Source organism: Cardiocondyla obscurior, linkage group LG03 (assembly GCF_019399895.1).
Source record: "Cardiocondyla obscurior isolate alpha-2009 linkage group LG03, Cobs3.1, whole genome shotgun sequence".
Taxonomy (NCBI): domain Eukaryota; kingdom Metazoa; phylum Arthropoda; class Insecta; order Hymenoptera; family Formicidae; genus Cardiocondyla; species Cardiocondyla obscurior.
Window position 1 is genome coordinate 2,582,851 of NC_091866.1, and position 15,745 is coordinate 2,598,595.

The 15,745-nt window shown below is 44.1% G+C and overlaps 1 protein-coding gene across 5 annotated transcripts in view; it reads right to left on the reverse strand.

The window, feature by feature from the left end:
• LOC139113942 (zinc finger protein 541) overlaps nucleotides 1-15,745 on the reverse strand; it is a 344,562-nt gene that overhangs the window by 272,216 nt on the left and 56,601 nt on the right. For all 5 annotated transcript variants that reach the window (XM_070675406.1, XM_070675404.1, XM_070675403.1 and 2 more), the window contains one exon: nucleotides 2,046-2,134. In XM_070675406.1, the coding sequence (XP_070531507.1) occupies nucleotides 2,046-2,057 (12 nt within the window). In that variant the 5' untranslated portion in view covers nucleotides 2,058-2,134. The remainder of the gene's footprint in view (nucleotides 1-2,045; nucleotides 2,135-15,745) is intronic.

Here is a 15,745-nt window from a genome sequence, read left to right on the forward strand (position 1 = left end):
TTAAACGTTTACTACGCTAGCGAAAGCGTATGTATGACATGTAAATGCATGCAAGTGGAGCTCGAGTCCGCGGGGTTCGTTAAGCCTAAATGACCCTGCGGATTTGTTATCCCCGCGCGAGAACGAATATCTCTTTGCGTGTCACAGCCTCCCAGCGACCTCGGAGTGGTCCACGGTGACGTAAAATTCGACGCTGGCGCAGGTGCGTGTTCCACGCGTTATCGACCAGCGATAAGCGCTAGGCGGCACATTGACGTGATACGCGAATACCGAGAACGGCGGTAAGTCGGTCCCCGTTGTTGGACATCGCGGTCCAAACGAATGTTGGCGTTGATAGTGCCCGCGCTGCATTGCCCGCATCTACGACAAATCGCGATACCATTTGCGAACGGTTAGCGCTATCTCGAGTCTGCATTTAGCCGCGAAACCGACGACCAGTCATCCCCTTTTCGTTTTCCAGTACGTCAACAAACCGTTAGGCATCATCCGCGTAATATAATTTCATTTCTGAAAATATCGATCGCCGCTGGATCGAATCGCAATTCCCGTTTATATTCCCTTACCGATTACGTTGAATTTTATCCAACGGCGAATATTTCGTAAAAATCTCAAATAATAAGGAGCATGCCATGTCGGTCGATATGAGAATCTCGCTCGACGTGACGCCACGCGTAATTCCTCGTGTGGTATTTTCGTATCGTATGCTCGCGTATCCTTCGTGCCCTGTGGGCGCCCACACTCTCTCCGACTCGTTCGAGCGTTTCGCGGCGCGATTCAGAGGCGATTAATATTATCCCGAAGCTGCCGATACGGCTGGCGCTCCGTCACGGACGAGGAGAGGAGAAAAGGAAGCGGCGGCGGGAGGCGTCCGCAACCGGCAACGAAACCAATAACTATTAATCGAAGCGCCACCGCACATTCAGCAAAGTCGACGCGATTCGAACGCGCCGGCAGCCCTCGATTACGTCCCCCCGGTGCACCCCGGGGCGCATCGGGACACGCACGTATATTTCAAGCGGCGAGCGCCACCCTAAACGCGAAGTCGTGTCTCTCTTTACAGCCCCTTTCATCTCGCGTCGCTCTTTCCATTAAGCATCTCGGTGTAACAGCGTGCTGATTTCGCGATCCGCGTATCTCTAAGGAAATATATCGTCAGCCGTTCAATACCAGATATATTCCACCCTTTCAAAGTGCGCATTACGTTCTAAAAAGTTAAATGTTATATCGTCGCGCATATTTAGGTGCTCATATTAAACTAAATAACTTTCAATGTAAAAATGGAATAAAATAATTTGTCCCACCCCGTAACAATTTGAAGATCGCCAATGGTTTAAAGAGATCAAAGATTTTTAGAAACGCGTGCCAATACTCGAGTTTAACTTGTCTTTAGATTGCAGACCGCCCGGGAGTAGAAAAGAATCAGATCGGTTGATAAGGTTATCAAAAGTACGTAGATAACGTCTTTCTGACTGCCGTGTTTAAACTGTCACGTAACTCGCGTGGGGACTCGACCCGCGTTTCTCTCTTTTCCCTAATCGGCAGACCGCCGATCGCACGTACCAAAGTGCACGACCGGCTCGAAGATATACGACAAACGAATATCCGAAAGGGGCGGTCTGGATTCTGGACTCTGTCCGAGAGACTGTAGAACGAGAGGACGAGAGAGAGAGAGAGAGAGAAAGCACAAAGCGGCTTTCTTCTCTCGAATATGTGCGCACACACACGTATCGTATGCACACGCGAGGATAAACCTGGCAAGAACCCGAGTGCATTCAATTGTTTTAGATTTTCAGAAAAGCGATACCTATTAGTCGTTCTCCTAATTTTATAATAAATATTTTAATAATGTTAATTTTAAAAATCTCGTTTAAAGTAATAGAGTCTATAAGATTAATCATGTGATTAATCATATTTATGTAAAAAAAAAAGAATTCAAGCTGAAAATAATTTCCTTGCAAAATTCTTTCGGGTTTCCACGTATAAATATCTAAGCGAAATATTAATTGACGCATCGCAGAGATGTTATACGTTTTTAATACACTCACCGTTGCTGCCATGAAGAGATAAGGGGCGGCTTGGAGCGCAGCAGTTGTAGCGTCAGTACACGAGCCATAGCAAACTGCCTTCTGACATTCTGTAACAACGCAAAACAATAACTTTTCATTATTAACGTAGTAATGCAGTAATATGAGATCAGATTCATCACAAGATAATCTAATCTAAAAAAAAAAAAATTGGTGGCAAAAATAAATTTGTTTTTATCGTTGCCTCTTATCTCGAAATATTGTTGCTTTTTTCCCCGCGATGCTGATTGATTCTCTCGCTTGGCTCGCTTCGCGTCAAACGAGAGTAAACGTCATCTATTAAGGAGCAAGGAGGTTTTGAAATTTGCTATCGGTTCAGTTTGCAATTAGGATCGTTTGAAAAACAGCGCGTGCAAGGTTTATTCTAGTATTAAAAAAAAGAAAAAAAAACCCAATACACTCAAAGTGTGTTCAAACGCGTTTACTTTATTTCGTGTTAAAAATATTGAGAAAAATTCTGCGCTAGGAAATACTCGCGACAAATTTTTGCGCAAAAATGAAACGCGAACGCATATCACGCGATATACGTACACAGCGAATTCAGGAATTCAATTTTGTGCGTACGATATCTAGCGCCGAGAAACCGCAGAAGTATTTTTGTTTCGAGACTGTAATACGATTTCGCAAGACTGAGGAATATAGCGGAATAAATGGCGAGAGGTGCTTTCCAGTTTTCATAAGTGACTTTCGCACAAGTGCGTCATATTTATAAAAAATAACGAGCGAGCGTAAGATGTGAAAAGAGTATTTTAATAGTATCATCGCCGAATTATTTACTAGCAATTTCGCGATATTGAAATTTGGGATTTTGCAGAATTTTTCTATTTCGGTCATTCGCGAAAAACGCGACTTACACAACGGCGTGCCGTTACATGAAAATCAATTTCGAAAATTCGGAGACAGATGGGCCCGACAACAAAAGAAAGGAGAGAGGGAAAGAGAACGAATTAATTAACGAGCGAGAAAGATGGAGGGGAAAAAGAGCGGATAATCGTATACTAATTGTAAGCAAATTCGCTCTCGTGTAATTGTGCGTTTTAATTTAAAGTCGTGCAAAAGAGTTTTCACATAGACTCATTCGGACACCCGAATAAAGAGCGAGAATATTCGCGAAGAGGTACTTCTTCATTCATCACACGTTTTACCGGAAAAAGAAAAAAAAAGAGAATTTTTTAATTAAAAAGAATTACATCTTTCTGGTCAAAGCCACCGACATCGTTCAAAACTAACCGCGACGATAAAACAAAATTGCCGAAATTCTGGTCGTTCCTTCGCCGAGGCACACGCCAATTCAAGTTTTATTGGAATTTTATTGGAGATTCTCGTGCGATGTACCGATTTAACGAATATATTGAACAGTGTAGGAAACATTTCCCATGAAGCTGTGATACGTCATATCTATTTAATGCCTCCGCGAAATGTGAGAAGAAAGCTTTTATCATAACTTATAAATATATTCCAACGTGATAATAAAAAAAATACAGATATTACGAATAAAATATATGCCCACATATACCACTGATTAGTGATATGTCAATTATTCAAGTCACACGTTACACATTAATTCGTGTTTATATCGACGCTAAAAGCACCGTTAAAAGTGTCTTGATCGAATGATAAAACATATCGTGTATTCAAAAATATTTCCACATTCGCGCAATTTCCAAAATAATATCAAATATTCAGAAGCGGTTCTAAATATTACGCAAATTATTGCCAAGCTATAAAATAAATAATCATAACAAATCAAAATAATAACTTCGTAAACATTATTATAATAAATTGGTGGATGTCATATTGGTGAAATAATCGTCAATAATGTACGAATAATTTGAACATTGATGTTCAAATTGCATTCGCTTTTTAACGAGGGATTACAGGCGATAAAATACATTTTCGATAAAAGGTACTGAACATTTACGTTGCGAGGGAAAGAGAAGGAAAAAAAAAAAAGAACTTAAAGCCAATCAATCGAATCGAAGACAACATTGCACGAGTCCCGTTTCGTTTCCTTCGCTTTCGCTTCACCAAACTTGATGCCCGGTACAACCCGGCAAATTAACCAAAGTTTCACACGCCTCCGCCAAAACTTGATACCCCTGGCACGGCCAATCAAACTTCGAGTTTTGGTAATCCCCAGGCCAAATACTCCCGTTTACACGTTACAGGTTATGGTATAAGACGGGCCGTTTCCTTGAGTTTCGTCGCCGTTAATACTCGCGAGTTTTGGCCGCAAGTTGTCATTCAGTGGCAGCAGCCGGATCACGCAAACGCGAGACCGCGATTCTCTTATCCAAAAATAAAAAGCGACCGCCGAATGAATTGTTCATCTCCCCCTTTTTTTTTTTTTTTTTTTTTGCTCAAATCACGTCCGCCGACTTTGAAATATAAAAACTCTCATAGAACCAGCCTGCCATCCGTTAGTCGAGTTAATTAGCGAGAAACGTGTAAATAAAAGAAAGACGAAAGAAGGCAAAGAGGGAAGAGCAGGAGAATGCAACGATCGCTATAAAACTACACGTAGAAGGAAGCCGAAGGACCGAGTTCCAGCAAATGAAATTACTTAAAGCAAACGCATTACTTTTTCAGTGCCACTATCCGATCGCAGTGACCAGCCCAGGCTGCCCGCGTTTCGATTCGAAAGGGAAGCACCCTCTCGATGTGTGTTTCATTCCCGTTCTTGCCCGTTGGGTAATTTCCATCGGGCTCGCTCTCGCGCAGCCTCCCTCTTTCCGTCCGAACACAGTCACATGCATATGCAAATTTATTCCGCCGGTGCATTAGTGAGCGCGACTGTGTTGCGTATATGCGCGTGCTTGTACGATGGCACATCGCGCGTGTATGCGTGTATGTTGCGGAGAGCCGTCGTACAGGCCGATCGCGGCGGAGAGGGTCATAAATTAAATGATGTAAATGCTCTGTCCACCCTCTGTCGCTGCGAGCGGAGACGACACACAGGGCTACCCTCTCGCGTTCTACCACCCTCCCGACCGCTCGCTACCCTCCGCTCAACCCCGCCCGCGCTACCAACTCCGGCGATCGCCGTTATCTCTCTTGCCTTGACGCTAGACCCCGTCGACCGATTACAATTATCAGGATCTACACAGGTCTCAGTTCGCCCACAGGGAGGGTAAAAACGAACGAGCGGCAGCGAGGGGATGAGCATTACTCTCGCGAAGTACACTCAAGCGCACGCTCCAATAATATAAGAATCATTACATCTATAAATCTGCGCGAATGCATAATCAATGTTTCACATAATTATTTTTCAATTAATTGAAAAGGAAATAACATTTCATTAATATATATATACAATATATAAATATATAAACTTTGACGCTTAGCTCGATAAGATCGTGCTATTACCGCTCATTAGTTCGTTATTTCCTTCATTATCAAGAAAATATATTATTTACTCTTTTCTGCTCGCTTCCCTCGTTTCTCGGGGAAAAAAAAAACCCGCGCGTTTCGGAAACGAGTTGGCACTTAGCGGGGTTATACGAGACCTACGTTATCTATTTATTCCTCCCAATATCCGATTCGCTGATATTTATCTCCTTTCTTTCCATCTTCGAGCGTAGCGTCGAAGAATAAGTGCCCGGCAGATTCCCGTCGAACGATCGATAAGCACAAGCTCTGACCTGATTTCCCCAACGTTAACTCGCCGAGGAGAGAACATAGGAGTCCCGAGGCCCTCGATCGGGGAGATGGGAAGGATCGGTGGAGTCGCTAAGCCCTGCTCTCAATCGGATTCGAATTTGATAGTATTTGAACAGCCAGCGTCGCTCTCGTAAATTCGGCACGCCGTTTGTGTGCATCCTCTTCCCCATACGGCACTCTTGGTTCCCTTCTTCCGCGCGATCCGATATTTGGTTCGGTGCAGATAACCACCATCGATTGTTGTCGCCCGCTTTCCCAAAGAACGTATTTGCAATGATCCAGCAGCGACTCGTACCCACAAACAGATCCGGATACAACCGATCGATCGAAGGCGAAACCGTATTTTCATTTAATCTTGGAAATACTTAGGGAATCGTAGGAGCTTAAAAATCATTACTCGCAGCTACTTAATAAAACAACTAAATTCAAGTGATCACATCCGTCGAACTTATCGTCGCGACTGCGTGTAATAATTTGGCAGGGTTTTGTTAAAAATTAATTAATTCCATGTACGCAAATTATAATTGAAGCAATCAAAGTGCTTATCGATTTTTATTTCAAACATACAATATTAGAAATACTATACATTAGCGTCTTCGCCGGCGATTTTTATTTTTGCTTCTTCGACGTATAAAAAAAAAAAAAAAAAAAAAATTATCGTGACCGTGTCCGCAATATTTCCGAAGGTGCGTAAAATGTATCAAAGTCATTATCCCATTTCGTTCTTATGAAGGTAATTTATCCAGTCCACGCCGAGCTCGTAGTCCTATATCGAATTGATGCGATATACGCTCGCGATGTTCGCGGCCGAGCGCGCTTCCACCCCGAACGTAAAGCCGATGAAAATGCATTGGCCGTAAATAACGTCGGTCGGGTTTCGAAGGCGTGCGCCCGCGCTTACAAGGAGATAAAATCAACTTGACCTCGTTTCAACCCCCCCGGCTGCATTTTCAGCTTCTTGCGCTTCGCGCTGTCCCCGCTTGAACGGCGAGATGGCCGGGACGGAAGCACCCACTCCTCCGGTGCCGATCGCGAGAAGGTGATAACTATTAAAAAGAATCGGCTACTTTAATCAATAAAGATGACGCGGCCATGGCCGCCGATAATATCGCGGACGTCGCGAAAGAAATTTCGCCACGAATTTTATTTCGACGCGCGAAAAGCTTCGCACGCGCGTTTAAACGAAAGAAGAAAAGAATAATATAAAACTTCCACTTGTTTGCGCTCGAGTTTATTGTTTAAGTCTTGGCGAAGACTCCGTTATCAGGACGCTCGAGATTCATTCAGCTTGTGCTTAATCTAATTTTATCCGGTTGCGCCAACCGCCTGTTACGATTATAACCGCATCGATTGATTTCAACAGCGGGGGCGAAAAACTCTGATACTGCGCAGTGTTTATGCAATTCCGGATTACACGCTTAATATGCAAAATGTATGTACGCGTGTACAACGTATCGTAATTATGATGATCAACATGCCATGCTTTCCATATCAATACCAGCGCAATTATATGCGTATATATTCTGCATATGCGGAGAAATGGTTAATATTGGTCCGAACAAAAACGATGTGAAAATTAAAGAAAAATCTTAAAAGCGGTCCTTTAGAATATTATCCATTGAAATATTAAAACGTAGCGGTTTCTCCGCGAGAAAGATATATTTATGAAACGCATATAAATATTAATAATTTTTCTTTTCTAATAAAATTTCATGTAAAATTATTACACCGATATTAATGATAATTTAAACGCAACAATAATATCGCGATATAAATTTTATAAATCCTAAGTCCGGCAACCTAACGCGATTTAGCGCGAGCCACGCAGTTACGTAACTTAATTTTTGAGACTGATTTTCTGTGGCTTCTGTAGCGTACGACTCCTCATTCAGCCCATCGTTCCTGCTTCCGAAAATTTTGATGAAGATTTAAATCGAATAAGAGGAAGCAAGCGCCGAATGCGGAAACAAAACGGGTGCTTTTATTACGGCGGCTGTTGAATATTCAAAGCGGTAAGGGAACACTCGCAACAATCGCGTGCAGTATCCCTTAAAAAGAGAAAGATGAAACAGGTAGCTGAACATCGGCATTATTGAATAAATGCATTTACATTCCGGGTGCGTTACCCTACCACGGTTCGTTCTAATTTAACTTTGATCTGTCACTTCTTTAAAGAGATACCCCGCACAACGCAGGCTTTAACTTGATTGTTATTGTATGTTTCCTCTTGTATTTATACGTATCAGTGCAAGATCGGGATATGTAGATACATACGAGAGACGGAAGTTTAATTTAACCACGGGAGACCCACTAAGGTCTCGTCCACATGACTGTTTTGTATATATAAGGCAGAATCGGGACAGTTAAATTAAACTTACACAAGTAACGATATTATCTCTCCTGCAGTTACCTCTGCCCTCAACCCACACCCGCCCGCCGGTTTCTCCCTTTACAAAAGCAGTTCTTGCATTTACATGACCAACCGACGAGTCTCGGCCGTTAGAGGAAATCCAAAATGGCTTTCTCCGGTATATTCCATAACTGCCGCGTTAACGGGATACCGGTCAAAATTAAGTTTCGCAGTGCGCCGACGTTAATTCGTCGAGACATTACAGGATAAGTTAACAGGCTTTTACACCGGTAACGTAGTTACGCTTCGTTACGGAAAACTCAATCAGGGGACACGAAATATTTAAACCGATAATCGTTCGACGTTCCTTGCCTGCGCCCTCCAGCCATAACGTTAGCACGACGATGTAAGCACATCTGAAAAGCGACGAGGTACTCATTATGACTGTAACCTCGTCAAGGGAGTCTGCAAAAATAATCGCGCGTGATTCTGTTAGATTTTTTATTTTTTTAATTTAATAGAGCGATTAAAAAAAGTTGAAACAAGCATGTTTGCTAACACATTATTCGCGTTCAAATTTTTCTCAATTAAATTTATCAACGCAAGTTAATTCATCTCGAGATAATCCAAATAATTTTGTCTTTATTAATATATTTCTACGTTACCCAGTTTCTTGTCGTAAAGCGAGAACGCGACTCTATATCACACTGCATCTTTTCTCTCGCACAATTTTCCCTCCTCCCCTTTTTTTTTTTTTTTTTTTTTTCTCTTGGCACATTAAATTTTTATATCATCTCCCGTTTGTGACTTAAAATTTATATGACGGAATTCGGTCGACTACTCGTAAAGCGAGTTAAAGCACCGAAGGCAACTAAACTAATTCAAGCTCGTAACGTAACGTTTAAAAGGCAACACCCGCCGGCCAAGTCTCTCTTCAACTCTGTTATTATCCTTTACGTCATAAAGCGTATAGCTACACTTGCGGGGAAATATGAAGCACGTATTCCTACGAAATGTCAGGTACACGTCAGAACGTAGTCTCTGTCTCGTGTCTGTGTTATTCTTCCTATGTTCTTTTCGGACGGTCAGAGTTTTAATTGCGCAGTAAATAACGTTCCCGCTGCGAAAAATAAGCTGCTGAAATAAATCTAACGTTCTACGCAGGAACTGTACCGTGTCGTCATTCGTTTTATAAAATAACCTCCCCAGTCATGAAATTATTATTTCAAACATAACTCGACGTTACGCTTCGCGCGCGCTTCTTTTCCTTTTCTTTCTTCTACGTAAAAGAAAGAAAAAAAACTATTTTGTACATTTAATAAACTTTAACAACGGAATTACAGCCGCGGAATATCCGCGATCAGGCCCCGATGCGTTTGTCAATCGCGTTAAAGCTGCGTAGCGGGTCGTGGCTCGCGCGCGCGGTTTTCGCATCGTCGCTTACGGGCATGATGCCCGGCAACGCAACAGTGGAGGTGTAGGTGAGCTGATGCACTGTCCTATTCTCCACGTGCTTCTATCCGTACTCCCGTGCCTCTGCCAGCTAACGAGCAGCCGGCCGTCCGTGTCTCGCGCGCGCGGTGCGAGGGCATCGACGTCTCAGCCGGCCGACTTCGACGCAACCTACGACAATCGCGGAACCTACGACAATCTCGGCGGCGTACGTGGCTCGCGCGCGCGGTATCCGATCATCGCCTCGCGCAAGATTATCGCACGTAGCCAACGGACCTCGCACAGAAAAATAATGGCACTTTAATATTATATTTTTACGTTACGTTATATTATATATATTAGGATAACGTTTTTAAAAAATTACGTCCAATATTAACGCGTTTCTTTATATTGAGTATCACGTTTGCTCAATTTTTTGTGTGATACTAACCGTGATACTAATCATAACAACAAACGAGAGGAGAAATTAGCATCGCGGGAAAGCAGCGAGCAATAAATTCGATTCGATCTAAAGCGACTCTTTTAAGGTAGATATAAGAGCAATAATAATAAAAAAAAAATCTGGAACAGCTGCACACGCGATAAAATACTTAAACGTGACCGAATAAAGAAAGAAACAGTTGTCTCTCGCATCTTCAATTATATTTGATGCACACTCGAATCTCGTCGTTATCGACGACGAGATGACACGCGCGGAGGCGCAAAACTGCACGCCGAAAATCCAATCGCGGCCGAAACGCGACGTGGGAGAGAAAAAAGACGTTATTCGTGATAAAATATTCCCGCAAATAACCCGAGTTCTATTTGTATTTCCATCCGATTCGAGATACGAGAGCACGCGAAAAACGGAAATGAGGGAGAGGATGGGGGAAAAACGGGCCAGCCAACTGCTTACGTATTCGATCACGTAAGTACACATGGGAGCACGAAGGAAAAGAGGAGTCGGCTGTCGAACCACCCCCCGCAAACGGGAATAAACGGCGGTGTGTCTCGAGGCAGTGGCGTCGGGTTGCTCGCGCCCCCACGAGAATATCGCGATATTGCTCGCGTTAACCAGTATTCGCGGATCAGGCTTGAAAATCCCGGACCGTACGGCGGCGCGGCGGCGTGTCCGGAATCTTAAACACCTGCGGCGCAGCCACCTCGAATCGCCAATGCAACGGCAACAGTATAACGCACCGTGCCGAATAATATCGGTGCTTACGACTTTCGGCATGATGGCCCTTTTCCAGCCTGGTACTTGGAGCGTCTGCGATATCTCGCGTTTAGAATCGTTCTAATGAAATTATTTTTTAAAATCATAAACGAGCGATTTCTATTCCCTATCGATATATAATCCAGTGAGAAAAAAAAAGAAAAAAAAATCGCAAAAGAGAGTATCTAAGTACTTAACTATACAATTTTCATATTTTAACCCAACTTTTACCGTAGTTGAACGTAGTTTAGCATAGATAATCATGCACGAACTAAATGCAACACAGGCTATTAATGCCATTAGAAGAGAAGCTATTTTGATTATACGCGGGCGTGCTCTCCATACAATTATAACTATCGTAGCCGCACTCACCGCACTTTAGCGATGATACGAGCGATACACGGGCATCCTGTGCATAAATACGTTTCCTGCCGTCATCATCAAACGATCGCTACGACTGGCAGATAAATATTATTGAAGGCTAACGAGATTCTGCAGTACGGTAAAATGCGAGGTGACAGGCGCGATTTCTCCGTTTTCCGCCACTCTCGCCCGCTCTTCTCTTTCTCTCTTCTCCCCGGAGCGTGTTTTTAACGCTTCCCGTTTAACTATCTACGCTTGTGCGCAAAGAAAATACAGGAAGATCGAGCGTAACGCGGGGCGAAATGGAAAATGGGGTAAAAAAGGAAGGTAGACGGAAGGAGGGAAGGGGGGGCGACTTGGCAGAGCGATCAGAGAAACGGGAGTTACATCATTGAGATGCAATTCCAATATTGATATGTCGGATTGGCTGGCGCTCTGACGTAGCGTCAGCGGCGAAGATCATAGAGAGTCGCGGCGGTAGAAGAACGTGGACGAGGAGATCGAAGGGAAGAAGGATGCAACACATCCGTGGCTTATGCACGGGACTCGCAGAGCACGCGAAAGATCGGGTGAAATTGGACGGAGATATTATTGAACGGCCGTGTAGCGAAATGTGGAAGAGACGGGCAAGAAGCGAGAGTTTCGTCGCTACAGTTGCAATTTGTAACTACACAGCTAAGCTGCGCGGTGTATAAAAATTTTCAGAAAATTAATCGTCAAAACTATTGCGAGATGCTAGAAATAAAAAATCTTTAATTAGATTTTTTAATTTTTTTTTTGTATATAATTGTGCATCTTTGTTTCGGATTTGTCACTCACGTCTTCGAAAATATTAACTTGATGATATTTATCAAATCATGTCGAGATTGATTTCAGCCAAGTTCCTCATCAGGAACTGTGAGCGCGAGAGTTGTTACGTATACGTCAATGGCACGCTTGCAGAACCGGTATGTCGCGCGGTGTATCGAATTTAACTTCTAGTCAGAGTCGTAAGATATCTCGCGGCTACCTTTCGTAACGTAAAACTTGATTATTCTCCGTGTCGCCGTCGTTGTAAGACAAGAGCAGGCCGCCGACCCAGCGGACGAGAGAGACGGAGAGACGGAGGTAGGGAACGCCGAAGGGAACAAAGTCGCAATTTCCACGTGAAATCCAACCACCATGCGGACGTAATCAGAACGAGAGGCGGAGACCCCCGTGTACCCCATGGACAGAATTGACGGACAGCTGGTGGTCCGTGACGCGACCACCTGACATTCTTGTCCGATTCGGCTGACATGCCCCTGGGATCGTGCATGCGAGTTTCGTGCTCACGTAGCAAAACGTCTGCTCCGATTCTCGGCGACGTACCAACTGTGCAATCCCGAGCCTCTGTGCCAAATTATCTCCGCAAAAATACGAAATTTCCGCGCAACAAACATTGTTAAATTTTCATTACGACAAAAGTGTCGCAAATAACTTTAGCCAACGGGTATTTTCAACATGCATACATCGTAAATACATCAATCCCGAAAAAGCGCCCGCGATAATATTTTTATTGATAAAAGAAAGTAAACACGACTGAGGAAAATAATTAGCGAGGAGTAGACGTATGAAATTTTTAGAAAAAACAAAAATTAATTAACTTTTACATAGGTACGCGTGTAATATGTAGTATATCTTTCAGCAGTGAAAATTTTATTCGGCCTGTTAGGGTGAAATGCACGGAAAGCGAGCAGCTACTCGCGTTGCGTTGAGTATGCGATTTCGAAACGATAGGAGAAGTGTCGGGTTTAAAATACGGGCGATAACCTAGCCTACATCTGAATGCAGCCTCGTTTGCACGCAAATGTGCACGCGCGGTGTACCGCGTGAACACGCGTGGATCCGCTTGCGGATCGGTAAGCCGCGCGGAATGTCAGATCGCGTTGCATCACGACGAAACGTAGCATCATAGGAGACAAAAAGAGAGAGAGAAAGAGAGAGAGAGAGAATCACAGCAGGCACATGTTCGCACGCGAAATTGAAAGCACGTCTCGCGAAATCAAACCGAAATCTGTCGAGAGACGCAGCCGAATATGAACGGTCCCGACAACGTGACGCGACTCGATGAACGTCGATTACTAATGCCAGAAAAACTGAGGGATTCGATTTTTAATTCTCTAAGATTCGCTCGATAAATTGAGACCGCGCCTTATAAAAAAAAATAAAAAAAAAAAAAAAACGACTGAAAAAAATGTCACTCACCGCATTCGATTCTAAAAAGAGCATAAATATAAAGCAAAATCAAATTCAACTGCATTGCTAGTTAAATGCTAGAAACGTTATTAATCTAGAAACGACGAAAACGTCGCAGTGCAGAATCTGATTAGAGATCCTTTACATTCATTAGACGACGGCGAGCACAGGAATACGGTCACGGTGTACGCCGACCGTTCGAATAGACCATTTGCCTCTACTCGGTGCGCCGTGACACGCGCAATTCATCCCCGCAGCCCTCGGCCGTTAGCGTAATTGCACGTACGGGCGCCATTAGACACGCGCGACGCTATGTCGGGTATCTGCGTCGATCCACCTGCGAAATCGTCACTTTGTTTCGGCGTAAATCATGCCCGGAGCAATCTCGCGCGAGAACACGACGTGCGCGCTTTACTCATCTTGATGCGCCTCGTCCGACACGATCGAATCTTGTCCTGCGATGCATGCGCGATTTTCCCCTAGCATCCAGCTTCCTAACGAGACCGCGCACGTAGCGTGGCCGCAACTTGTTCACAGAATGCGGCATACCTTGGTAAAACGGCCGCACGGCCGTCATCAAACGCGGGTGCAAAACTCGGACGAAAACGAGCCGCTATCGCGTAATCGCCATCGCGATCACTCCGGCCGATTGGAATTCACCGATACTTGAACTTGGCTCGAGGACCGGCTCGCGTGGCCGCGTTTGATCAAACTTAGTGGCGGTCCGATCTATATTCAACTCGATTAGCGCGCGAGACTCCACCACCCGTGATTTCTCTCTCGCGAACGAGTGCTTCGCGAAACAATGTTATTTTGTTAGCGCAGCGGTATCAAGTGGTATGAAGAGTCGACCGCGCTGGCAACGAGGCGGATCAATCGAGAAACTGTCGCAAAGCGAACAGAAACGGAAGTATAAAAGTCGTTGGAAATAAATTAAATATGCAATTTTCTTTGAAAAAAAAATTAATTAAAATAACACGAGCTCTTTTGAAACGTCGTGATATTTAACGTGACTCGGCGTAATAAATGAGGAATAAATGCGGAAGGGAAATTTCACGAAAGGTCTTCGAGGTCTTTCGTCCGTCGACGGGTCTCATAATTTCCGCGGTGCAGAAGTCCGACAGCGATATTCGTCGTTGATAGGGTTTCAAGACAGCCGTCTCCTCTCCAGCGAAACACACATTCCTCGCCGAGGCCTTCTCGCTCGCGGAGAATGTCTCGATGGTCGGTTGCAGATGTACCTAACTGCACTACGGGGCGTATTCATTATCGGCTCGCCGGAACCCAGGTTGCTGAGACGATTAAACAGGGAATGGGAGGATCCCCCAATGATTGGCTACACGGGACCGATTCGCTGTCTACGGCTTTATCGCACTGTCATTCTACCCCGTTATAGTGCATGTGCACACGGTATCCTTATCTCCGCTGTTCCATTTTATTCCTTCTGCGTTACTGGCGCGCGATCGGTTCGCAATAGTTAGCTCGGAAAAGCCGCTGAAATTCTAGACTCTATCAAAAGCGTACATAAATTCGATAAAAAAAAAAAAAGTTATAATGCACATTTAATCCCCTCCGCAAAGTTGTTTTCGCCCGCGTTGCGTATTTTCGTTATTAATTTATATAATTATTCTTCCTTAACAATAACAACGCGTGATCGATTTAATTGCAATTAAATTTCGTCATCGACTTTCCGCTCGTTTGATACAAATATCCGTTTAAAACACGCGCACGCAGTTGCCGTCGGTAATAAAACGTGTCGTCTTAGAAGTTAATTTATTTCGTACGCAGTTGGACCGGAACGTAATTATAACGTTCATGTAAATATTGGAACATAATGAAGTCCCTTGCGAATCGATTATTACTGTAACTTTTCGACGCAGGAGCCATCGAAAATTATAGCCGTATTACAGCTTGGAAAAGCGGCATTAATTTTGCTTTCGGACTTAGCGTCGCGCGTATAAATCCATCGCAATGACACAGACGGGTTACCAATCAGTCGAGTTGTAAGCCGATCGGTCATCGCTGCGACCATTAATGGTGACTCATTACCCGTTCAACGAATCTAAATCCAACCATTCAAACGCCGATGTCGATATTAAAAGACAACTCCGGATAAATCTGCGCCGTTGGTGGCTGCGCGCGAGGCTATTGTTCCATATAACTTAGCGTCGCGCTACAAGAGAACAGTAGGCGCATCGGGAATAGATAATCCAATGCAATCAGCTAAAATGTATTCGCGCGTCACGAGGAATGCAATTACGGATTCACGTCAGTCATCCATTCGCAAAGCATGTTCGTCGTACGAGCTTATAAGCGCGTAGGAGGAGCTTACAAGCTTACGGTACATTTGCCGATCTGTCGGAATCAAGGATCCATCCCGTCGAGCCGACCTCGCGCCGTCGCGTCGCCGCCACCGCGGCCGAA